We start from the raw sequence: 25,689 nt of genomic DNA, 5'->3' as shown, positions 1-25,689 counted from the left end.
GGTTTTCACATTCAAACTCTTTCTCATTTCTTTTTGTTGTTAACTGTTAAGTCTCTATTAATTTTTTGTGTGTTCTTCTTTATCTCTTCAAGTATAGATTCCAACAATTCTTAAAAGGATACTTGAGAAACATCATACCAATAAGACATTGAAAAGCTATATTCACAAGAAAATCCACCAAATGATTAGATTCGCGATTCACATGAATAATCTTGACTTATCATTCTTTCTTTAAAAAATCTTTAATAGTTAAAGTTAAATCTGAATTAGCATTTAGTTCATATGTTTCCATTTAAATCACTTGTGTAGCAATTTTGTTGTCCACAGGTAAAATCACCTTACGACATCTCTCGTTCCATGTCATCGACAAACCCCATTAAACTCCTCATAATATTACTTGATATGCAAAACAGTTTTTGAATTTGACTAAGAAATTGTATTTCCAATTCTCATAGTGGTCAAGAATGATACCTTCGTAGTAGATTGATGGCATGAAGTTCGATGAGCTCCATTAATGTCGAGTAGCACCCAACCTTAAGGTGGCGGAGATTGTCCGATCAACAACTCCACGTAAGATTTATTAACACCAGTATGTATGGGAATAAAACACAACCAAGAACGAATAGTATCTTCAAGATACTTTTTAATTAGGATGATAATTACATTTTGGTGGTTAAATATTGCTTCATTCCTCCACTTCCAAAGTGACCACAAAATGATACCAAACAAGACACCCTAGGGGGTATTGCAAGACGAGAAAACCTCCTCTGAGATTCTAATAAAACCAATTAAGCATATTCTAATTGTACAAAAGGCCACAAAGATTAGTATGAATAAAAGAATTGGAAACAATTTTAGTAAGAGGGCAATCGCGAATAACATGCATAACTAACTCAGCTTCTATATGCATCGCAAGCAAAAGAAATTGTTGAAAAATGATGACGTGACTGTTCCAAGTTGGTTAAAAAACCGTCTTTATATGCCAACCATAAAAAGGCATATATGCAATGAGCACCAAGCCACTTCCAAATCAATCTCCAAATGCGATTTTTCATTAAGCGGTTGAAGCTCGCAATATAGCTATATGCTGATTTAATTGTAAATTTTTCAGTTTGTGATACTGCCCAAAACCCTTTGTCTTCTCACGCATCAGACTGGGGGTTTTTTTGAACCAAGATACAATTTGTCATTTCTTGTACACTGTTAGAAACTTTCAATAGTTGTTATTTCTACTTTAAATCCACCATTTACTTTCTTTATCATTTTTTTACCGTAAAGAATAACAATGCAAGAATCATTTTTTATTTCCCTTATATTTTACTAGGGTTACTTTTGCTTCTAAGTACTACTATTCAATCTATTAAAAAGAACAAAAATAACGAATTTAATATTACGCAACCACAACATTGAACTTACTCAATTTAGTTTATATTATCTAAATCTACATATTAAATTAAAATTTTGCTCCAAAGATATGTATTTATTCCAATTTTTTTTTGAAAAAAGGCTATTTATTCCAACTTTAACTACCCAATTCTTTTACTTTTATATTTCATTCAACAAATTAAATATAAATGCTGCAGCGTAACACGAGTATGTTACTAAATCACAATAAAGCTCATGTCTTTGCACTGCATGATGGAGCAAACCCCGTATGCAATCAATAGTTGATGCCTGTAGGTGTCAAATTCTTTTACAATTTTTTTCTCAGCAATTCTTTTACATTATGCTTGTAAATAGAGTGAATTACCCTTTAAATTTTACTCATAATTATATGTGGATTCATTAGTATTAGAAATAAACTGTTTGTCTTAAATGTGTAAACCACGTTAACAACAAATGTGAAATGTTTAAAATGCCCATCACATAAAAAAGATAAACACAATAATGTGTCAATAGCTCTTTGGGTATCCAACACCTTTAAATCTCATGACTCAACAATGCCAAGTTCTCACAACAAGCTTTAAAACTCAAAACTTAGATCAACCATGGATTTATGTTTCTAAACCCATAAACAAATACGAAAAATCAACTCAACAACTAAACTTTCATTTTCTCTTCTCACTTTTCAACCTCACTTTGAATCACCAACCAAAAATTAAACATAGGTTTATTTTTTCTGTTCACAAGTCGATTCAGAATTGGAATGCCAAAAATCAATGACAAATCTAGAGTATTTCAATAATGAAATCTAGATTTTAAGAGAGTTTTAACTTCTGGTTGATTTAAAGATGAACAGCAAAATTATCTTAAAAATGCTGCCACATCATTAAAGTAATGAAAACTCTAACAATTAAGTAACGACAAGATTTATGTGTCCAATAAAAGATATTATTTTGAAACGGACTGTTTATTTTGAATATTAATAGATCTACGTGAAATTATGAGCAAAACTTAAGGAAGTAAAAATATTTAATCCAAAATTCAAACTTAAAATGACTTGTCAGATATGGTGCAATAAAAATTAACAATGTGAAAAGAGTTCTGCTCCTACCATCATTATCTAATGCATCTCACTAATTACCTTAATCCAAGAATGATATGAAAAAGTTAAAAAGTTATAAATCTGTTGATCTTTTTTCATCCATGTGATAAAAATTTAAGGTAGAAATATTCAATTGCAAATAAGACGAAGATTACAGGTTGACCGATGAGGCAAAGCACTAGTATCTAATTAACGAACTGGATCATCCTATTGCTTTTAATGCAACTCCAATTAGAAACTACAAAGACAATTTAGCTAGCTAGATTGAAAAGATAAACGGAACCAAACATATCGAAGTATTACCCATTCAAGGGGATCCACTTCGGATCTCGAGGACTGCATAATGATGCCAGGACATGAGAATTAAGCAACTTAAGAGCAGTATGAGACTTGATGCACCTTGGTGTTTTATACTGATTGATTGAACCCCCTTGGCTGATGAAGAAATCCATCAATGCCTCAAATGTTCCAGGCGCAACCACTCGTATCTCGAGTGGTCCCACAGTCTTTTCCCTGCTACGGCATTGCCTATATACATAATCCAGCTCTTCTTCCACAGTGATGCAACAATCTTCTAGCACTTTAGCATCGATAGAGGTGGATGAGTCTACCATTTGGATTTCCCAGAAGAGTACATAATGTCCAGGGACAGAGGACGTATCAGCATAGCTGGTGTATTCTACAAGCAGAGCGTTGTAGGGTTCTAACAATCTTTTTGCTATGGTGACGCTTCTGTGAAGATCTACCTCGTTGGTTTTGTCATTGTCCACACTAAGCACAACATTTCTCCTGCAGATGAATCGGAATTGTGGGGCTTGATTGTGAAATCCAGTCACCTGGAGCACATCTCCAATACGATATCGACACAGACCTGAATCGTGAATAAGCTTCAAGTAGTTCAGATGGTGACAACTACAATAGCAACATGCACGGATATATATTTCTGTTCTAGAAAAGACTTGTTAAATTGCGACTAACAAAAGTAAGTCTGTTATCAAGCAAACTAAAGGAAACATGAGTTTTCTTATTGGAATTAACTTGAATTTGAAAACCGAAGCACATAGAATGATTGAGATTTTTTTGGGCGAATTAATCGCCTTAACAAGAAACAAATGGTTTTAAAGAATCTCTTATTCTTACCAGAAAAAGTAGTTACCACCAATTCGTAATACAAGCCGACTTTAACATTCACCAAATCCACAAGCCTGTCATTTGGCACCTCCTCCTCTTCATCTACGTCTAGGGAAAGTGTTCCATTTTCTCCCAAAGGTAAAAATTCAAAGTAGCCCATGTTAGGCAAGAGGGTAAATGCTACTTCTGCAGGGTCACACAAGGGTTTCAAGTTGATTCCAAAGTAACATTCAGAGGAAGCATACATAGTACAGACCAATGGCAACTTCCCTGCACTGTAAAACTCAAGAGCTGGTATATACTGTGCCATGGAGCCGGTGACTACAGCCTCAATGTACTTGGCCCTAGGCCAAAGGCGACATAGGATTCCCTTCCAAGATGGACAGCTACAAATGCCCTCAATCTCATCAGCTAGATGGGGGTTAGGTGATGTTAGTATTGTTGTCATTGATGACCGGCATGCAGGGTCTACGATCGTAAGGTCAAGCTGGCCAGTGCGGATGTCATTGCATAGTTGAACCCATTTACGCTCAAGAAAAGAGATGGCCCGAAGAAGAGCAGATGCAAATACTGCCCCTAGCCTCATGACCTGGTGACGATGGACTAGACCAGCTAGCAACTGGCAGTACATGCTTTGGCTGCTATCATTGCACAAGACGGCTTGATCAGGGCTTGTAAAATCGTTAAATGGGTCTCGTGCTCGGCACTTGAAGTGCTTGCTCTTGTAGTAGCTAGTGAGCACGGTTCGAAATGGCAGGCCACAGGGTGTAGACATTTCAGCCTTGACAAAGTAGAGATACATGGCCCTGCCCTCATCAAGACCGCAAATGTACCTGAAAGTTAAAATGTCAAGACAGGCATCATTTTAACCAAAACATCTGCATATTATTGGATAAATTGACCTTAGTGTGCACTTACTGGGAAATTCTTTATTCAGTTCTGAATCTTTCTTATGATCATTATATACGAGACAATATAAAAGTGCTTTCATTACCTGAATGCAAAAGGTGCAGTCTCACTACACAAAAGTCTCAATGCAGATGGGTGCAAGTTCTTTTCATGCACTACACGCCAACTTGCACTGATAACACGATCTAAATTCTAAAGAGTAAGAAACTTGTGGAAGGATAAAATTCTTTACGCTCCCTCGCTCTCTCTTCTTTCCTCTCCAAAACAAAAAACAACACAGCTAACCGATTTCACATGCAAGTACAAAATCCTTATCACACTTTTCTTTTTCTGTCAAAAGCAAGAGATTGAGTCGAAACGGTGAGATGAGGGACTAAAACAAAATATACTTATATTTTCTGACTCACAATGAGTCGGATATTGTGGGTAGAACTAGGTGCTTTCACTTTTAAGAGGCTTTCTCATGCAACAGTTCCCACATGAGTCATCAGTAGTATTTTGCTTTAACCTGAACAATTTTGATGGCTTCATGTTCAACTTAAGTAGTGGTTATTATCTAAAAGTTCCGAGTTCGCAGCAAATTCTTCTCACAATCTCTTTAATGGATGGTAAAGTGTACCCTTCAAGCACTACATAAAACGACTTTATCTGCATCTCATCATATCTCATCCTTAGACCTTGCTTAGAATGGAGAATCCAAATCTTATGCTGGATATTCAAGATTTAATGACCTTCTAAACAAAAAATACGGGATAACATCTTCCATACAATAAAGTGACAGAGGTCACTTCAAGAAAGAATATTGCTCAGGACATCCTTCCAAGAGGATAATAAATTGCTCCACAATCCAATCCACACACGTCAACAAACACATAATGCACAAAAGCATGCACACAGAGCCACAGACACATTGCTGGAATTAATGGAAAAAAATATAAAAAAGTTAATAAAGGAAAAAGATGTAAGCTAACTGGTTCATAATTGGCATGATGAGATTATAAAGAAAGGTTCGACGGTCAAGATCTTCTGCTATTGATGGCATTAATTTAGGCTCTCCAGCAGAAGTCCCTGAGCTGCAAATTGAGGAACATGCTTCAATTAACTTTCGACGTAGGACAGAAAACATGTTCAAAAGTTAAAATTTAAGAACAAACAATAATGGTGCAAAGAATGGAGACAGTAAGAAAGAGGAAACCTGCACAGTATTTCAATTATGGGCTGACCAGTAATGAGGGAAGAGCCTTCACCATTAGCAATTCTCTGGATATAGGGATAGATATACTTGTAGGTAATAACCGGGACACAACGTTTAAACTCAGAAACATCTTTAGATCCTTTCATATACTTATTCAAATACTCGGTTTCAACGTTTTGCTTTATGATTTCTTTCAAGATGCCATCCTGAACTTCAGCAGCCTTTGCCGTTAACTTTTCAATCTCCTTCAAGGCATCCTCACCCCTATACTCCAGTTTCTTCCCATCCATGCTATGATTAAAAAAGAATGAGTAGGAAGTTTAAAGAAAAAATAAGAAGAGCAATACTTTTGATCACAACTTACAAGCTAGAAGGTCTATATATAATAAGTTTGGTTTTGTCATGTTCCTGTTGAATGATGGACATATTTTTTCTGTACATCATTACAAGCCGATCAGAAGGATATTGTGCTGATTTCATCTGTACTGTGGACCCTCACTTGTTTTTCTTGATTAGAAAACAAAGACTTGATCATCCAACAATATAATGGAAATGGTTTTAATAAATTAGACAATGATTCAATTAAATAGCCCATTTTTTAACGCAATGATTCAAGAGAGAAGATTCTAGTTTTCCCTGCAGCCTTTTGAGTAAAGATGTTAAGGGTAAATGACTAAAGAATAAAAGATCATCTCGTCAAAGATGAACAGTGACTTCAAAGGTTGTACCAACTGATCATGATGTTGTCTTGTTCACAATGTGACAGATTTCAAAACACGGATTGTATATTCTAAATAACATGGACATTACAACAATGTTAGTATTCGGTTCGGGTTCTAACATCATATGTTGTCCATTAAATGGAGCTTTTCCACATATCTTTTCCCGTAAAGGTACGTAAAAGGCCAAGAAACTCAATCTCTTTCCGTTTAGCATTTGTTCCCTTTCTCTTTCTACATTGCTATAATGCACCGAAGTCCTTAAAAGTGTTGTTCTAATTCAGTTTAATTAAATTTATTAGATTTAAAAATAGATAATTTGTCCTAAAATAATTTACTTGACAAGTTTCATAATTCTTACCAATAAATCATGATTTCTTTTTCTGATGAATTCATGTATCACATGATACCCATTTTACCCTTCATGAAGCAATAAAAGATTTTTGGTTGTTACCAAATCTAGAGAGATAGTACAAGTTGTCCTTCACAGATTCCATCATTGGGGCCATTTGATTCATTGATACAACTACTGATAGTTTTATTATTTTGGACTACCAAGGTTATGATCGTCATGAATTGAATATAAATTTATTTTTATAAATTAAACATGATCGTTTTTACCTTAATTACTTTACCTATTAATGTTACTATTGTAAATAGTTAGTTTAATTCTTTTACATTTTTAGCCTTCATATGTTTTCTGTATTACAAACTTACCAGTACTATAAATAGCTGGCTCTTCTTATTTTAACAAGATATAGAATACAATGAAATATTCCCCAAATGTGTTCCTCCATATTCTTGAGAAATTTTCAGATTTTTACATGGTATCAGAGACTTATCTAGGGTTCTCGATCTGATTTTTTATTTCTTTTGTAGATCTTAGTCTTTCAATTGGTTGATTTCTCATTTTTCTTGGTTCTTCATGGGTGTTTCTTGTTGTTGTCTTGTTCATTGTAGAATATATCATGTTAAGGTTTCTTTTTCCAAATTCATCTTCTTTACAGATATGTAGAATTTTTTTTTTCTATTCATTATTTTGTTTGGAGATTTATTTTTGTAAAGATTTGCTTTTGGGTGCTTCTCACAATGGCCGACTCAGTGGATCTAAAATCTATGATTTCACCATTGGATAATTGACATTCTGCTTATTTTGTGCATCATTAAGATCAACACTGCTCAATTTCTATCATACCAAAGCTCACACTGAACAATTATTCAGAATGGAGCAGGTCTTTTTATCTCACCTTTTCCATTTGCAATAAGCTAGGGTTTGTTGATGGTACGATTCCTCAACCTTAAGTTACTAATAAATTGTATATGGCATGGATGCGATGCAATAGTCTAATTGTTGCTTGTATCCTTAATTCTTTAACTCTGTCAATCACTTCCATTGTCTTTTATATGAGTATACGGCTCAAATCTAGGAAACCCTAAAATGAAGGTCTTTGTTACCAGATGACATTTGGATTTGCAATCTATAGCACACTCTCAATGGTATTGCTCAAGGAAAAAGATCAATTGATCTATACTTTACTTAACTGAGCTCTATTTGGGAAGAGCTTCATAATTTTCGTCTTTTGCCTAAATGCATTTATGGAGGTTTTCAGACTTTTATTGATAAAAATTCCAAAGATAATATGTTTTATTTTTTAAAAAAAGATTGAATGATAGTTTCTTTTACTTAAAGATCACAAATCATCATGATGAAGTCTTTTCCATCTTTGGATGAGGCATATAACATTGTTCTCAAAGAGAATCAAAGGAATTTTCATATCATGGCTCAGCCATTGACTAAGACTACTGCTATGTCTGTTGTTATTGATGGAAAATCTAAAAAGAAGTCTAACTTTGTATGTTCACATTGAGGAAAGAAAGGGCACTTACAAGAAAAGTGTTATCGTTTGATTGGTTTTCCTACAAACTATAAGTTTGCTAGGAACAAATCTACTACTAGTGCTAGAAAAGGCCAATATCATTTTGCTAATAATGTGATTTCTTTGGTTCAAAATGATGAAGTTAAAGATCAAGCTATCAATAGTCGAATCTCTTAGATTAGTCTCTTTAAGGATCAAATTCATAAACTCACACCTCTTATCAATGAGCAACCATCAACCACTAATCATGACACTCTCACAACATCAAGCCAGCAGAGTAAGACTACTTTGGTGAATTCAACTTTGGCAAGCAAGTTTTCTAACCATTCTCATTATTCTTTGAATGTTGTTGTTCCAGTATATCTTTTTGTGAATAATGTTACTATTCTAGTATATTCTTTTCAAAATAATGATATTTGGATACTTGATACTAGTGCTATTGATCATAGAGCCTGTAATCTAAAATATTTCACTGTTTATAGGAAAGTTCATAATAAATTTATCTAATTACCAAATAAAACTAGTGTTTCGATATCTCATATATGTTGGAATGAGCCCTGCAACCAATTGAGATTGGTTAAGGCTTGATTCAAATCATGCAATAACATCATTCATGTTGAATGATTAAAGGTTTTCTTTCATTAATAAGATATCAATTATAATAAGTTATAAGTATAATTGGATGAAGTCCATAAGATTAATATGCCTTGTAAGGGAATTGTAATGGGTTGCAGTTATAAAATCCTTATGTATCAAAGCGTAATCTCAAAATGTTTTTGGTCAATGCATCATTGAGATTGGACATCAATGATACCTAGAGACTAGTACATTCTATGTTCTTTAGTTGAAAAGTAAGTAACCGATCTCATAGATTGAAGTATAGTTATAATTGGAATTAAAATGTAAGTGCTTGCTTATGAGAGCAAGCTCACTGAACATGACCCGCCATGAGAAGTGTATTTAGTATTTCACTCAAATGTCTATATAATACTTCTCATATGTTAGTTGTGTAAAAATTTCCTAGACTTGAGATACCAGGTTGTCTTATGTATGGAGTGCTCTACTTTGATTTTATCCCTACAGGTGCCTAACCAAGGATGCCAAATTAAGATGCCAAAATAGGATGCTTTTGGGTATAGCATGAAGCATGTGAATGCAAATAAGTAGTCAAGATAGGAATCCTAATTGTTCTTGGTTGATATTAGCTTATTCAAATCCTTGACCAAGGCGACTTGAAGATTGTAAAAGGATTTCATAAGTCTTTGTAAAGCTAATGATCAAACTTTAAGAATGAATATAGATATCAATAAGAGTAGACACTATCAGGTTCTTATCATTTCCAGGATATATGATGAGGGAATGAATTACACTGAAAGGCTGATCACTGAAAGGTTGAGTCAAATCATCTTGACTCTTCTAACATTTGGGTGGCTATGATGGATTGCTAGATCCCAATCTTGGTCTATAAACTTTAGGTAGTTAACTTGATTAATGATAAATTTAAAGTAGTTTAAATTTATCTAATTCTAAGTTTAACTTAAGAATTATATATTGAGTTCATTACCAACTTGTTAGAAACTTAATGAGTCAAACACCTAAACTAAATGTTGAAAATAAAATAGGAGAGGTGATTAAGTTGGACTTAATCAAATTAGAAGTTATAAGCTTATCAAGCACTTGATTAAAATATCTTAATTAAGTTGTTCCTAATTAATTAAATTGTCTAATTAAATCATTGAGCTTAATTAATTAAATTATTTATTAAGTCATTGGGCCTAATTAATTAAATTAAAAAATTAAGTTATTAGGCCTAATTGATTAAATTTGTTTAATTAAATCATTGGCCTAATTGATTAAAATTGTTTAATTAAATTGTTGGGCTTAATTAAATTGTTTAATTAAGTTATTAGGCCTAATTAATTAAATTAAACAAGTAATTAGGCTTCTTAAGGACTTAATTAAATTATTTATTCAAATTATTAGATTAATTGGCTATTACAAAATAGTTTTGTAATTAGGGTTTAAAATTAATCTAAGGTATAAATACCTTGCTATAGCCTCCAAACAAAATGAGAGAAAATGGTAGAAAAAAAAAGAACAGCACATTAGAAATTCCTTTTGTCTTGCCGTTCTTTGTGTGAAGAAAAATAGTTTTTCATTCACTTGATTTCTTTTGTGTATTCAGCCCTACAATTTTGTGTGGATTATGAGTTTATGAAACTTATCTTTGCTAGTACATTGCCACGGCATAGCACTTCTAATCTTTAAAGAAAGATCTTCTAATTAATTAGTGTGGATCATCATTAGAGGCTGCACAATGATTTCTTAAACAGCTTTAGTTTGGAACAACCGTGCTGAGGTGGTTGAGCTTTTTGAAGGCTAATTTGGTGGTTTAACAAGGATTCATCAACCTTTCTTATTTAGGTAAACTTGATATGGTCATATATATTTTATTTTTAATTTAATTTTATACTCAATTTGATGTGAAAAAGATCCTAAAAGGATGAAGTGAAATTTAATTTTTAAATTTATTGTTCCTACGTTTTATTTTTATTTGATGCATAATCAACCTTCATCCAATACTATAAGCATTATTAAAAATAGGAAATTTGTTTTTAGAAACTATTTTATGTGTACCAAGTTTTAGGTTCAATTTGATTTCTATTAACAAATTAGCAAAATGCCAAAAACAACATTTATTTTTTATTGACTCATACTGCATCATACAAGACCTAACTTTCCAAAAGTGATTGGGGTGCTAGAGTGAGAGAAGGCTTATATCTCTTACAAAAGGAGTTGGACGCACAACTAGTTGCACAATTTCAAAAGGATAGAAATGTTATTTTTTATTCTGTAAATACATGTTCTAGTTTGTCAAATGTTTTTGATTTGTGACGCTTTATATTAGGGCACATTTTACCCAAGAAAATAAAACAGATTAATATGGCTTTTAAGATGTTTCATGTATAGAACATTTCCTTTGTGATATATGTCCACTTGCAAAACAGAAAAGGCTCCCTTTTTCCAATTCATGTACCTAGTGTTACATTTACTTTTGAACTAATAAATGTTGATATTTGGGGGCCTTATGAATTGCTCCAATTTCAGGACATGATTTTTTATTACTATTGTTGATGAATATACTAGATTTACATGTATTTTTTTCATGAAACATAAATTAGAAGTTTCAATAATTTTGACTAGATTTTATAATTTGATTTTAAATCAATTCAATGTTTCTATAATTAAACAATAAGATTAGATAATGGTTTAGAGTTTAATCTTGTTGATTTTTTTAGTTCTAAGGGTATTATGCACCAACTTTCTTGTGTTGAGACCTTTTAACAAAACGACATTGTTGAAAGAAAACATCAACATTTGTTAGTTGTGGCTAAATTTATTTTGTTTCAAGCTAGTCTTTGTTTAAAATTCTAGATTGATGCTATTTTAGTTGCTACTCATATATAAATAAGGCACCCATACTAGTTCTGAATAATCAAACACCATTTGAAAAGCTTTCTCATAAACCCTTTTTGTATTCACATCTTAAATTTTTGGTTCTTTATGTTTTGCTTCATCCTTATCACACAATAGAAAAAAAAAATTGAACTTTGAGTTAAAAAATGTAATTTTTTTAGGATATCCAATGGGTATTAAAGGTTAAAAGCTTTATGATCCTGTTATGCATAATGTCTTTATTTCTAGAAATGCTATATTTCTTGAGTCAATTTTTCCCTTTTAGTAGTAGAAATCATTCTGACATTTTGATTTTGATATTTCTTTTTCTTATGTTGGTCATTCACTTGTTCATCTTTTTATTGTTCAAGATATGTGTTCGGTTGATCATACTATACCACATGTTTCTGTTGATAATTCTATTAGTCTTATGGTTGATAATCTTACTAGTCTTATTGATGATAATTATGATAGTCCTGATTCTTGTTCTGTAGAAGATACTTCTATATCTAATACTGATTTGCCTGATTTAAGTTCACCTACTATTGAACCACACCTTTCTAATTCTCTTTCACACCTTAAGTACTAGACAAAGACACCTGTAAAACTACCTTGAAGCTTATCATTATACCCTTCTTACAGAAGCCAATCTTGTTATCAAACATCCCATCATCAAGTTTCTGTCCAATAATCAACTTTCACCCACTCCTAAAGCTTTTACAACAGCATTATCTCATATACCTGAACCCACCTACTAACATCATCCCATAAAACATGCTCAATGGAAAGAGGCCACGAAATGTGAATTTGATACTTTAGAGGCAAATAGGACTTGGATAATGGTGCCTTTACCTCCTAATTATCATGCCATTGGATGTAAATGGGCCTAGAAAGTCAAGTTACATGCTGATGGTACTGTTAAAAGATATAAATCACAGCTGGTAGCCAAAGGTGATAATCAAAGCCTAGGCTTTGATTATCAAGAAACATTCAGTCTCATGGCGAAACATACTAATGTTCGACTATTTTTGGCATTGGCAGTTATAAAAGGTTGGTTTCTTACGCAACTGGACATAAATAATGCTTTCTTGAATAGAGATTTAAATAAGACTATTTTTATGGAGCTGCCACAAGGATATCAATTTCAAGGGGAGTGTTCTACCAATGGTGAAATGGTGTGTAAGTTGAATAAGTTGTTGTATAAACTTAAACAAGTGTCACGACAATGGAATTCAAAATTTACTAACTGTTTACTGGCATATGGTTTTCAACAATCTAAGCCTGATTACTCTTTATTTACTAAGAACATTCAAGATGGAGGATTCATTGCTTTATTGTTATAAATAGATGATATTATGATTGGCAACACCTTTATGGCACTCACTAATGAAGTCAAAGTTTACTTAAGATCTAATTTCAATCTCAAGGACTTAAGGAAACTTAAGTATTTTCTTGGATTGAAGATAGCATCAAGCAAGGGTATTTTTCTTTGTCAAAGAAAATATACCCTGACCTTTTAGAAGAATATGGTTTATTGGGGTCTAAATCAATAACTACAACAATTGAATGCCATCATAAGATGTCAAAGCTACAGATGAAGATCAATAAAGGACAGTACTATGTGTAGACAGTTGGTCAAAAAACACGTGTATTACATTTGTAAAACCAAATATTTCATATATAGTTTACATACTTTCTCAGTACACGGACAAGCCAAGTGAAGCTCATTTACAAGCAACATTTAGAATCCTACGATATCTTAAAACAACACCTGGTCAAGGTATTCTATTTTCCTTTGATTCTGATATATGTTTACAAGCATATAGTGATACTGATTGGGCCAATTGCCCGAATACTAGAAGATTAGTGACTGGTTATAGTGTGCTGTTCGGGAATTCATTGATGATGGAAAGCTAAAAGGCAAAGTGTAGTAGCAAGGTGCTCCACTAAAACTGAATATCGAGCAATGGCAACAACCTATTGTGAAGTCATTTGATTATCATATTTGCTCAAGGATTTCAATGTTGAACATTCAAGTGCAGTAAAATTGTTTTATGACAATTAGTCCACACTTCATATTTGTTGAAACTCCATATTTCATGAATGCACAAAACATATAGAAATAGACTATCACTTCATACAAGAAAAGGTAGCTACTGATCTAATCAATCCATCATATATTCCAACAAAATCACAACTTGCGGATCTCTTCACCAAGGCGTTACAACCTGGTCCATTCCATTCACTTTTGCACAAGATGAGTATTCATAATACTCATCTTGAGGGGGAGTGAAAAATATAAATTTATTTTTATAAGCTAGATATAGTCGTTTTTACCTTAGTTACTTTACTTGTTAATGTTACTATTGTAAATAGTTAGTTTAGTTCTTTTACATTTTTAGCTTTCATATAATTTCTATATTACAAACTTACCAGCACTATAAATAGTTGTCTTTCTTATTTTTACAAGATATAGAATACAATGAAATATTTGCCAAATAAGTCCATCCATATTCTTGGGAAATTTCCAGATTTTTACACGTCCTTCTGATTTCCATTCCCTTCATCATCATATTGATGATAAATCTCCCCATGCTTTGCCATAAGAACTTGGAGTTCCTACCGCAGTGAAGGTAAGGTAACACTATGTAGTACGGTGCAAGAACATTTTTATTTTTTGATGTATTTTTTTTAAAAAAAAATTATTAATATTTAATTTTAAATTTTTAAAGATTTTTAGTTTTATTAAGATGACAGTATTAGTGAGTTGATAAACACGGTAAGTGCATCAAATATAAACCATTTTAATTTAAATGATGTAAAAAAAATTTTATACCACTTTAATATAAATCTAGTGATTAACGAGCCGTCGCAGAATAATCAGTCGAAACAAGAGTCTAGTTGCAGTTATCAAAAGGTCGGTCACAACTCCCATTAACAAAAAGTTTTTTTGGGATACAATATAATTGACATGGAAACGAACTGCATGAAATTCCTACCTTGTCCTCAACGATGGAATTTGATCGAAAGCCCCTAAAGAAAAAAAGAAACAATCCCGACCATTCAATCAGATTTGAGATGCACAAGGGGATTGCCTCAAGGAAATATCCTCGAAATGGAAATCAATCCGTAACATGCATTAATTAACACCTTTAGAACATATTCAGTAATATTGCGTCTGCCGCGTCAGTTTTCCGACTGGTGAGAGACACGTATGCTGAAGTAGTGCTAACAGACCCAACAATGGCTCTTTCCGTACCCACATGAAAAGTTTGCAGAACACTGGTGCTGTCGCAGTACTAACCTTTTTTGCCATATCTGGGAAACTTGAAAAGTTACAGAAGAAAGAAACTTCACAAGGCATTGTTTCCAACTACTATCTGATAGAGCATATGGCATAGCATCACTCAAATCATGATCTCCTCCAGTACCCACTTGGAATTGTGTCTGTACAACTATAATTTCAGCAGACTCATCATCCGTAACACATAGGGCATCACTATCTTTACTTCTGATTCTGAAACATTTTCTTTTCGTAATCCTAACCATAGTTTGGGTACCCGGCTCCTTGAAGACAATCAAATAGATTATGCTATGTTCCACACCTTTACTTGATCAACAAGAGTGAAAAAATAAAAACCAAATAGTATAGAACTTATAAGTACATGATTAATGGATTAGAATAATTGGAGAAACACAATAAATAGTTTGCTGCATTTATTTCTGATTTTTCCATTGCAAGGGAACCATTCGTTATATTTGCCAAAGAAAATCGCAGCAGTTCTTTATGGATAGGGTTTTCATAGCTCCACCTGGTTCTGAAGTCCATATATTTCTCGACCCAGTTGTAATCTGCAGAAAGATCAACTTGAAGAGCTTTATCACTCAAAGACAAAGATGGCAAAAGGAAATGCTTCCATGGGGGATGCATGAATGACTACTGTTACTGCAACCAACAATATTATTGAGCCAGGCTTTGGCTAAAAGGAAATGTGCCTAATAAGATGTACAACCATCTTTAGAAAAGGGTAGGTTGCTTTTACTCTGGAAATGATGTGAGAATGAAATATATCCCTCCATAAACTTGAGCTCATTGATAAAGGTGACTCATTTAACTTTCACTTTGCTCTGTGATATGGTGGGACAGATACTTCTACCGTCCAATTTAAATGGCCTTAACGCTTTGGCTTCTCAGTGTTCGTGGAATCCACTACTTACCTAAGTGTCAACTCCATCTTAAACTTTTATGAGGGTCACGAAGCACAAATCCAAACTGATAGACAGACTCCTCTTAGATAGATTTGTGTAAAGGGAGTCCTTGTAATAGGGAGAGAAAACATTTTGCTCTGTGATATGGTGAGATAGATACTTCTGTTGTCCAATTTAAATGGCCCTCAACGCTTTAGCTACTCAGTGTTCGTGGAATCCACTACTTACCAAAGTGTCAACTCCATATTAAATTTTTACAAATCCAAACTGATAAACAAACTCCTCTTTGATCGAGTTGTGTAAAGGGAGGTCTTGTAATAAGGAGAGAAAGCGTTGCAAACAAATAGCAAAGACAACGGAGACGCAGATCAAAGTAGTTTTTGAAATGCTGAGTATTGTGACAAGTGAAAGATAATATTAAAAATTAAAGAATTAGAGAGAAGTTCTAAAAAAGTATGTATTAGCTTTGGGGAGGAAGAGAAGGCCGAATGAATTATGAAAGTTTTATATATATTGTCAAAGTGACTATTACAAAAAAAAACTTTAATACACATAATATATAATATTATTAAGAAGGGCTTTAATGTTGGTAACCATTATTAAGAATTAATATCAAGTAATAATTAAAAACTTATTATGTAACTATTGAAGTAATTAAGTGTAATAAAATTTATTTTCAAGTAAAAGATAATAATAAATAAATATACGTAAAAAGATATAAGAAAAAAAATTATAGGTCTCTTGTTTTCATTTTATTTTTGTTTCATTATGTATATGCTTATTCATTTTTAATGGGGCTTAAAGATTTGCTGGATCTATGACTCAATTTATCAATTGAACTACAGGTGCAATTTTTACCCAAAAAAAAATAATTAATTAATTAAGAAAAAGAAGAGAAAGGAAAGGTCGGCTGTCATGACAGTCAACCTTTCCTCCCTCTGCCAAATTTTTAAAATTTCCCCACAAAATTCTTGAAATTGATTCCCAACGAAATAAAATCAAATCAAATAAAACTAATTTGAAGGGATTTGCAATTAAATGGAAAATTTTAAGAAAATGCCTATAAACACCTTAAAAATCGCAGCAATAGAGGTTTGCGGCCGCTAAAAAAAAAGAGAAAAGAGTGTTTTCTAGCTACTGGAGAAAAAGAAAAAAACCTAACCTAAAAAAGGAAGAAGAGTTTCTCTGTTAGAGAAAAACAAAAAGAGAGTTTGTGTTTTAAGAAAAAGAAAGAAGAAGAAGAAGAAGCCAGGAAGAAGTTGTTTGATGCTGCCGTTGATTACCGTTCAGCACCAAACGGTGCATTCCAAACCATGAGAAGGGAGGCAAAATGAGCTTGAAAGAGTTTCAAACGGGTCCGAAAATCATTATCCAACAACCTTGGGCTATTCTAAGCCTAAGCTAGGTATGGACCTTAGACTTTGTAGTTTGGGCTATACCATGTTTTTGTGGTTTAGACTTTGTTTGGGCTATGTTATTTACTCTATAGTTTAGTTGGTATTAAGTCTTTACATTCACATAATATGCATTAGTTTTTTTAGTTTAATTGATTTTTTTAATATCTATATATATATAAGTAGGAGAATGATATATATATATGTATGTATGTATGTATATACACAACAAAAATAAAAAAAAATAAAATAGAATGCTAGTAGTTTAAAGGGTGAAAATATAGAATGAATGATTAGGAAAATAAAATATTACATAAGATGGTTGCTTGGATTATGTCAATGATAGAATATTTACTCGAGACATGAGAAATCATAATCCCAAGTTAACATTTTTAGGTGAAGAATTTAATTTAAACTCTACTAGTACAATGGGAAGGTTTTAATCTTAAGGTTCAATATTTTAACTCAAATAAATATTTCTTTAAAATATTAATAAAAAAAGAACATTAATAAATAGAAAAAACATAAAATAAAAAATGAAATAAAAAGGGAAAATAGTAATAATAATGAACATAAGGTATGAATAATAATTAATATTGAAATTTATAACTTCTCACGCACTATCATTGCATTATGTAAATGTTATAGAATCTTGGTCTATTTTGTATACAAGTCAAGGCTCAAATAATGGGATTTTTAGAAAAAACTTGTGAAGGCGAGTTCCTTTCAAAAGTTCCTTAGGTGAAAAGATATCTTTGGGTCTCACTAGTTTAATGAGAAGGCTCAGAAAATGTTCTTAATAAAAAGCCTTTACTTGTATTAGGGTTTGCATTACATGAAATTATTGTCTTTATTCACGAATGATTATCCCAATGATGAGATTTGCTTCATAAGCTTGAAAAAGGTAAGTTTTTCTAAATAATTCCCTAGGTGAGAGAGTGTCACTAGATCCCATTAATATGATAGACAGATTCGAGAAATATTCTCAATAAAAAGTTTTCATTTAACATTTATCGAGATTTATGCCATGCATTTCATAAATGCATCATGTGCACATCACACTCGTAAAACCGAATAATAAACCTTAGGTCAAAAATAAAATAAAAATAATAATAAATTATAATTAAGGGAAATAGGATAAAAATCAAAATTTATGGCTAAGCAAGGATAGCACATGATTAATTGGTATTGTTCTTTCAGCAAGCGTCGCGAGAGTACTAATACCTTTCCCGTGTGTAACCATACTCCTAAACCTAACTCTAAAATTTGTAAAATGGGTTTTTCTTCTTTAGATGAACCCAAAATCAATTTAGGATCTTGTTGAATAAAACAAGTTTAATAAGTGGTCAATCGTACTTTGTAAAAAGATTGATGGCGACTCCTAAAATTTTCACATCAAGTAGTCTGGTTCTCAAACCTACACATTATGATAGTTGGACAACTCCATTAAGGACTTCAAAAGTCGAGTTAGTAACTAATTATAGGTTTTCTAAAGCCTTAAACAATTTAATGTTTCTTTTACTTTTAAGCATTGTTGTTTTTTGCATTTATTATTTTGTTATTATTATTGAGTACTTTTAATAATTGTTGGGAATCTAGGCAAGAAGGACATGAGATTAATGGTCAAAGGTTGATACATTCCTTCACACACACACAACACGTTGCATTCATGCATGAGCCTTCTACCCAAGCTCTGTTATTATTAAGAGGGGGTTAAGTAGCTACACTCTCGTAAGGTGATAACCTCTACATGAGCTAGCTAAACGCTCCCACTTAAATTGAACCTAGTTTGTTTGAAATATTTAATGGGTGAGGATCAAGGTGCCTAGTTTGAATGGATGACAGTGAGGAACAGTTTGAGAACTTTTAGCTTCATTTAAAACCAAACTCACTATATAGAATGTCGTGAGCAACTTTCACCTAAGTAGAGTTTCACCCACACGTCTACAGAGTCTAACTTTGAATTAGGCACATGTGAAGGAACTTTTCTTACACCCTTACTTTAAATTTCTCACCAAAAAAATAATAATAAAATTGTAAAGTAGATAGCGTCCCATGACATGATAGATACCCATGATATTAATTACTATCTTTGTCTTAGAATACAAGTTAATTTTCTTTAGTTTTACTACCTTGAATTTATTTTGATCGTCATGCATTTACATCAATCATGTTGCATATATGGGAAATATCTGTGCAATAGTTATTGACTGAAGGAATCCTGATTACATCCATGGCATTGTCATCGACAAGCTTACTAAACTTGGATAAGAATGACTATGAGATAGAATTACAAATGAAACAAGCTCAACAAAATAAAGAAGATTATTTGGCTAAGGGGCATTTCTCGAACCTTCCAAAGAAGGTTCACCTCAATCTCAAACAAAATGACTTTTTAAAGATGATAAGTATTTGGGACCAATAAAGGTGCAATTGACAAGACAGCTTTTATAAAAAGTATGGACATATTACGTGGCTTCTTCATGTAAACATGGATGATCAATTATTTAAGGCTACCACTTTGTTTTGGGATTGTTCTTACTGATGTTTTGTGTTTAATGAAGTAGATATGACACCAATAATTGAGGAGTATTCGTCACTACTTCATATACACTACCTCAATCTCAAACAAAATGACTTTTTAAAGATGATAAGTATTTGGGACCAATAGAGATGCAATTGACGAGACAACTTTTGTAAAAAGTATGGACATATTACGTGGCTTCTTCATGTAAACACGGATGATCAATTATTTAAGGCTATCACTTTGTTCTGGGATCGTTCTTATTGATGTTTTGTGTTTAATGAAGTAGATATGACACCAATAATTGAGGAGTATTCGTCACTACTTCATATACACTAAATACAGCCTGATAAAATATATTAGAGGGCTCAAAAGATAGGGCATCGAAGAAAACTAGCCAAGATGTTGGATATCATCACTAAAAAAGTTATTTAGTTCTTAAAGAAGAAATGAGATACCGAATGTCTTGCATGGAGTTTTTTGCATGATTACATTAGGAAGCTCAAGGAGGATGAACAGGGTCAACTTGCCTTAGCCTTAGCCATATATGGATTGGTAATCTTCCCAAAGATCTTAGGGTACATGAAAGTCTCAATCATAGATTTCTTTGACCAAGTGATAAAGAACATTAATCTAGCTCCCGCCATTTTAGAAAAACATTGAGATTTTTTAATTATTGTCGTCAAAAGGATGAAAGACTTTTCATTGGGTGTGCCCAACTCCTCACTCTATGGATTAAGAGTCACTTTGAATGAAAGTTAAAAGATTCTGAAAGCCTTTTTTTCCATCAAGTATTCCTATTCGTGTATTCTGCGAAAATGGGTGGCCAATTTGCAAGGAAAAAGATGAATGGATTGCAAGACTAAGAAAGCTTATAAGTGTAGAGCTAACTCGGAGAGCTCCATGGATGCTTAGGGTCCAAGTAATGTATAAGTGTGGAGAGGGTACCACTGATGGGACCTTAGAGAGTGATCAACTACCCTTCAATAATGGTACAGAGACAATTTGGATCAGAGCAATGTATACTAATGACCTATAGACTTAATCAACTTGAGTTCGCATACGAAAAGCCTAAAACCCTGAAAAAAATCCAAGAGATAATCTAGGCTTGGTAAAAAACAAGTAATGTGGACTAGGAAAGATTCACAGATGAGGTCACTATTGGATATGAAGCATGACATACGCAAAGAGTGAAAGACATTGTACATCCTTCAAAAATTGTTTCCAAATTCCCTTTTAATCTAAAGCCTTAAGATGCCTTGTCAGAAAGTGAGTTGGCCAGAAAGAAGCTTAAGACAAAAATGATAAAAATGAAATGTCAATATGACGATATTTAGAAAGAAATCAAAGAGGTAAAGAAAGAGGCAACAAGGAATGTTCAAAAAGCTTTTAATAAATGAAATGAATGAAAAAATAATTTTGAAAATTCAAATGCTAAATGTTCATCCTTGGTTGGTAAAATTCAAGAAATGCAAGAAGAAAGAGAAAACATGCGTTGTGAGTTACAAACTTTCCAGATCTCTGATGATACCTTGCAAAACAAAATACAATTACAGAAACAAGTCTTACAAGTGCTCAAAGGCGATTGTAGCCAAATTGAGACAACCATAAAGGGCTATAAAGAATAATATGAGATCTTCAAACAAGAATATCTTCAAATGCAAGAAATAGGAGAATTGCATGAGCAAGACCTCTAAAGGAAGTAAGCTGAATAAAATGGATACTAAGGCAAACAAGGGAAATGGCTTTCAAAGCAAGCGAAATGGTTGACAAGACTGAAGCACTCAACAAGAAATTTTTCCAAAAAATGAGCTTACTGAGTGTCGAATGGATCACCTTAAGATAGTACAGAACCAATACGATCGAGTTGGTTGTTTCTTTACGTAAGAATGAATGTAATTGGATGTTTAACCTTTATGGATCAAGATTTCTTATGGAAATTATTGTTAGATGGCCAATATTTTTTCACTTGCACTAGCATCACATTTGTATAAGTTAACCTTATCAGCTCCTAATTTCTAGATAATAATAGGAATTTTATACTTTTCATAACATTCATGCAATAACAATGCATCTAATTCATGTTTATGGTTACAAAGGTTTCTAAAATAGCTCAACCACTTAAACCTTGTGACCAACGTGGTCATAATACTCGTCGACAAGTAAAGATCATAGAAGAAGAGTAAAAGAACTGAATGGATACAATGGACAAATCTTAAGAGAAAATGAAAAAAAGAGTAGCAAAAATGATGAAAATGTTGATGAGTTTAAGTAAAGGAAAAGAAGTAGTTGTTGTTCAATTTTCTACCCACATAAGTATACATATTGCAAAGATACTATAGTGATGAGTAGAGTGTCGATCCCACAAAGAATTGAATTAATACTTATCGTTAACTACTAAAATTAATATATCTTAATTTTATCAAAACAATTAAAACTAATAAATTAATAACTAAAACTAATCTAAAATATAACAACATGATTATTGTCTCTCTCTTTTAACTCAGTTTAGTGGATTAAGTTGTTAACCTAGAGTTATAAATTATTTACAAGTCTCTATTAAGTTCCTCATAAAAATATCACTCCCAATTAATTTACTATATGTCTATGCAAATTAAATTGAAAAAAAGTTCAATAAGTTCGTGCTCTAATTTAGACTATGTATGGCTTATAGGTGTATGTCTACCCTATATGCAAATCAAACCACCTAATCAACTAAAAACATTCCATTATTCTCTATTCTATTCAAGGTCTACCTAAGTCTCCTTCGTTAAGATTTAACTTAGATTTTCAATTCAATCTAATTGGTGACCAGTCAACTAAAAAAATTAAGAACAGAAAAAAATAAATAATTTAAATCCATAAAACATAAGTAAAAGAGTGATAAATAAAGCAAACTACGTATTGAGTTCAATCATAATCTTAGATAAATAATTTAGTTTCTCATCAAGTCATACATCATCATTGAATAAAGTTTAAATAATAAAAACAAAACCAAGAAAATAAGAGAATACCAAAAAGATAGAAAAAATCAAGGATTATATTCTTGATCTCTAAATCTCCTTAAATCCTTTAAATTCTTCTCAGTTTCAATAATTTTGTAGCTTGAATCTCAGCTGTCAATCCGATGTTTCATTCTCTTTCAAAAGGTTGTTTTATAAGGTTTTGAAGTTAGGCCAAGCTAGAAGAAGAAAGAAGTAAATTTCAACTCGGATTTTCTCATCAAACTATATGGGCCGTAGTCTTGTCCAATTAATTATCAAAAATTATAATTACTCTAGAACTGCTACAATGTTTCAACTTCAATAAGATTTTTTACCACATTCCATGTCAAACTGGGTGAAGTGTAAACATAAAAGTTGTATCTTTTTCTCTTATCTTTCCAATGGTCAAAGAATCATCTTATTTAGATCTCTATAAAGAGAGTTATAGTCAAAATATCAAAACATGTGTAGTAGAAGTCTGCACCTTAAAATTGCTCTTCTTCTTCTACTAAAGTTCTTCTCCCGTCAAACACCTACAAAAGCACAAATAAATAAATAGCAACCTATCTTAACCACATTAACGCCAAATTAAACATAAAACTGCCTAATATTATATTGACTCACCTAAATTAACTAATTTAAAATAATTAAATAAAACTTACTAATTTCTATACATTACTACAAGAAGTAAGCTAAATTACCACAAAATTAAGCCCAAACAACTTTATATTATAAAGTTATTAGTGGTCAAAGAGTCAATTCTACTAGAAAACTCACAAGTCATTAACAACTTGAAGAATGATCCAACTCATCCCTCGGGGCTCATTCCACTTTATGCCTAAACTTTTCGAAAGGTTCACCCTCAAATGACACCACCTGTCGATAGTTTCTCTTATGCTTATGTACCACTTTCAATGGGTCCTTTACTGGTTCGTGGGCAATTTAAATCGAACTCGAGAACAAATCCCACTAAACCAATACACGTCCCAAATCTAGACGATCCAAAGGAGCAAGAAAAATTAAAAAAGATTTCATCAAAAATAGGGGAAAATGAGAAAGTTGAGAAGAAGTACAATTTGTTGAAAGAGCACATTTGCGCTATTGAAACAGTTGATAGGTTTGATACCATAAAGCATTATGTCACTTTGAAACATAAGACTCGGGCACTCATCAAGGTAAAACTCATAAATTTCACTAAAAAGGAAATTTTGAATGGCACTAAAAACCCCTTACCTAATCCTGTAAGGCCAACAATAAATGCTATACATAGAGGAATGATGTAGAGAGTGAAAAGGAGTGTCGATAAGGTCTAAGTGTGACACCATCGATTACTTCATAAAATAGGTAGAAATAGCGTTTTTTTGCCAATGTGACACAAAATGTAGTATGCAAGTTCATCAAGAAAGAGATAATATGTCAATATGGACTTCTAAAAAGAATCATTATTGAAAATGCAAGCAATTTGAATGGTACAATGGTAAAGGAAGTTTGTGTTAAACTCAAGATTAAGCATCATAACTCAATATCTTATCACCCAAAAATGAACAGAGCAGTAGAGGCAGTTAACAAGAATATCAAAAAGATTGTCAAAAAGATGACTAAAGTTTATAAGGACTAGCATGAAAAACTTCCTTTTGCTTTGCATGCATATTGAACTTCTGTGCGTACATCCATGGAGGCAACACCATATTCACTAGTATATGGCGTGGAAACAATATTACCCATTAAAGTCGAAATCCCATCATTAAGGGTGTTAATGAAGATGAAAGTGGGAGAAGCCGAATGGATCTACTCTCATCATGAATAGTTAAATTTGATTGAAGGAAAAAAGATCCATGGCACTCTACCATGGTCAAATGTACTAGCAAAAAATGATGCAAGCATATGAGAAAAAAGTTTGTCTTAAGCACTTCTAAGAAAGTGAATTAGTTCTCAAAAGATACTCCTTAACTAGAATGACTTTTTGAAAAATAGACGCCAAATTAAAAAGGTCCGTATGTGGGGAAGAAAGCTTTTTCATGAAGAAATTTAATTTTAGTTAACATGGATGGAGGAGATTTACTTAATCCGATAAATGTGGATGCAGGAAAAAAGTACTATGCTTAAAAAAGGGAAAAGAATCGTGTTGAAAATCTAAACTAGCAATCACCCTTTAATTTGATAGGTTGTATGGGTGAACGGAAAAAGTTATGACAAGTCGACCTACAACACTATAATGGCACAGCTCCTTATGCTCGTTGGCCAATTAACATTTGACTCTGCATAACTAATTAAAAGAATTAATTTGTGCCTCTACCATTAACTATAGCTTTTGATTAAAATCGTAAACATTTGATACTTGAAAATGGTATCGAAGCGAGATCACAGGTTTGAATCCCAAGGTTGTTACTGGGGGAAGATTGTTAGGTATGGTACCAACAATCACCCTTTGATTTGATCAATTGTGTGGGTGACCAAAAATAGCTATGACAAGCCAACCCACAACTCCTTAATGGCACAACTCCTCATATTTGCCAGCCACTTAGCGTTGGGCTCTACACTACTAGTTAAAAGAATTAAGTTGCACCTCTACCATTAGCTAAAGCTTTTGGTTGAAATGGTAAGCGTTTGATCTCAAAAGCAATTGTTAGCTCTATGTGCTTGAAAATGATTAGAGTTTTGACATGACAAAGATGATCAAAATTTCTTATCTAAGTGATTCTTGAATGCTTTTGATGTGCTTTTATGTTTTTTTACTTGATTAACATTTAAACATGTGTTTGAGGTTATTTTGTGAAAGAACAAATCTTTTGTACACTTTGAATCT

At 32.6% G+C, this 25,689-nt stretch overlaps 1 protein-coding gene across 1 annotated transcript; it reads right to left on the bottom strand.

Moving 5' to 3' along the window:
* Window positions 1-2,610: 2,610 nt before the first annotated feature.
* On the bottom strand, window positions 2,611-6,034 carry GH3.9 (putative indole-3-acetic acid-amido synthetase GH3.9). Its single transcript, XM_021424954.1, has 4 exons — window positions 5,721-6,034; window positions 5,497-5,598; window positions 3,626-4,449; window positions 2,611-3,356 (listed from the first exon to the last, which is right to left on the bottom strand). The coding sequence occupies exons 1-4, from the start codon at window positions 6,008-6,010 to the stop codon at window positions 2,785-2,787; spliced, it is 1,788 nt and encodes a 595-aa protein (XP_021280629.1). The 5' UTR covers window positions 6,011-6,034; the 3' UTR covers window positions 2,611-2,784.
* Window positions 6,035-25,689: the final 19,655 nt, after the last annotated feature.

The sequence above is a fragment of the Theobroma umbraticum genome, unplaced genomic scaffold (genome assembly GCF_002168275.2).
Source record: "Theobroma umbraticum cultivar Fairchild unplaced genomic scaffold, ASM216827v3 scaffold_4.1, whole genome shotgun sequence".
Lineage (NCBI taxonomy): Eukaryota > Viridiplantae > Streptophyta > Magnoliopsida > Malvales > Malvaceae > Theobroma > Theobroma umbraticum.
Note: the sequence above shows the minus strand (reverse complement) of the source record. Positions and strands in the feature narration are given on the sequence as shown.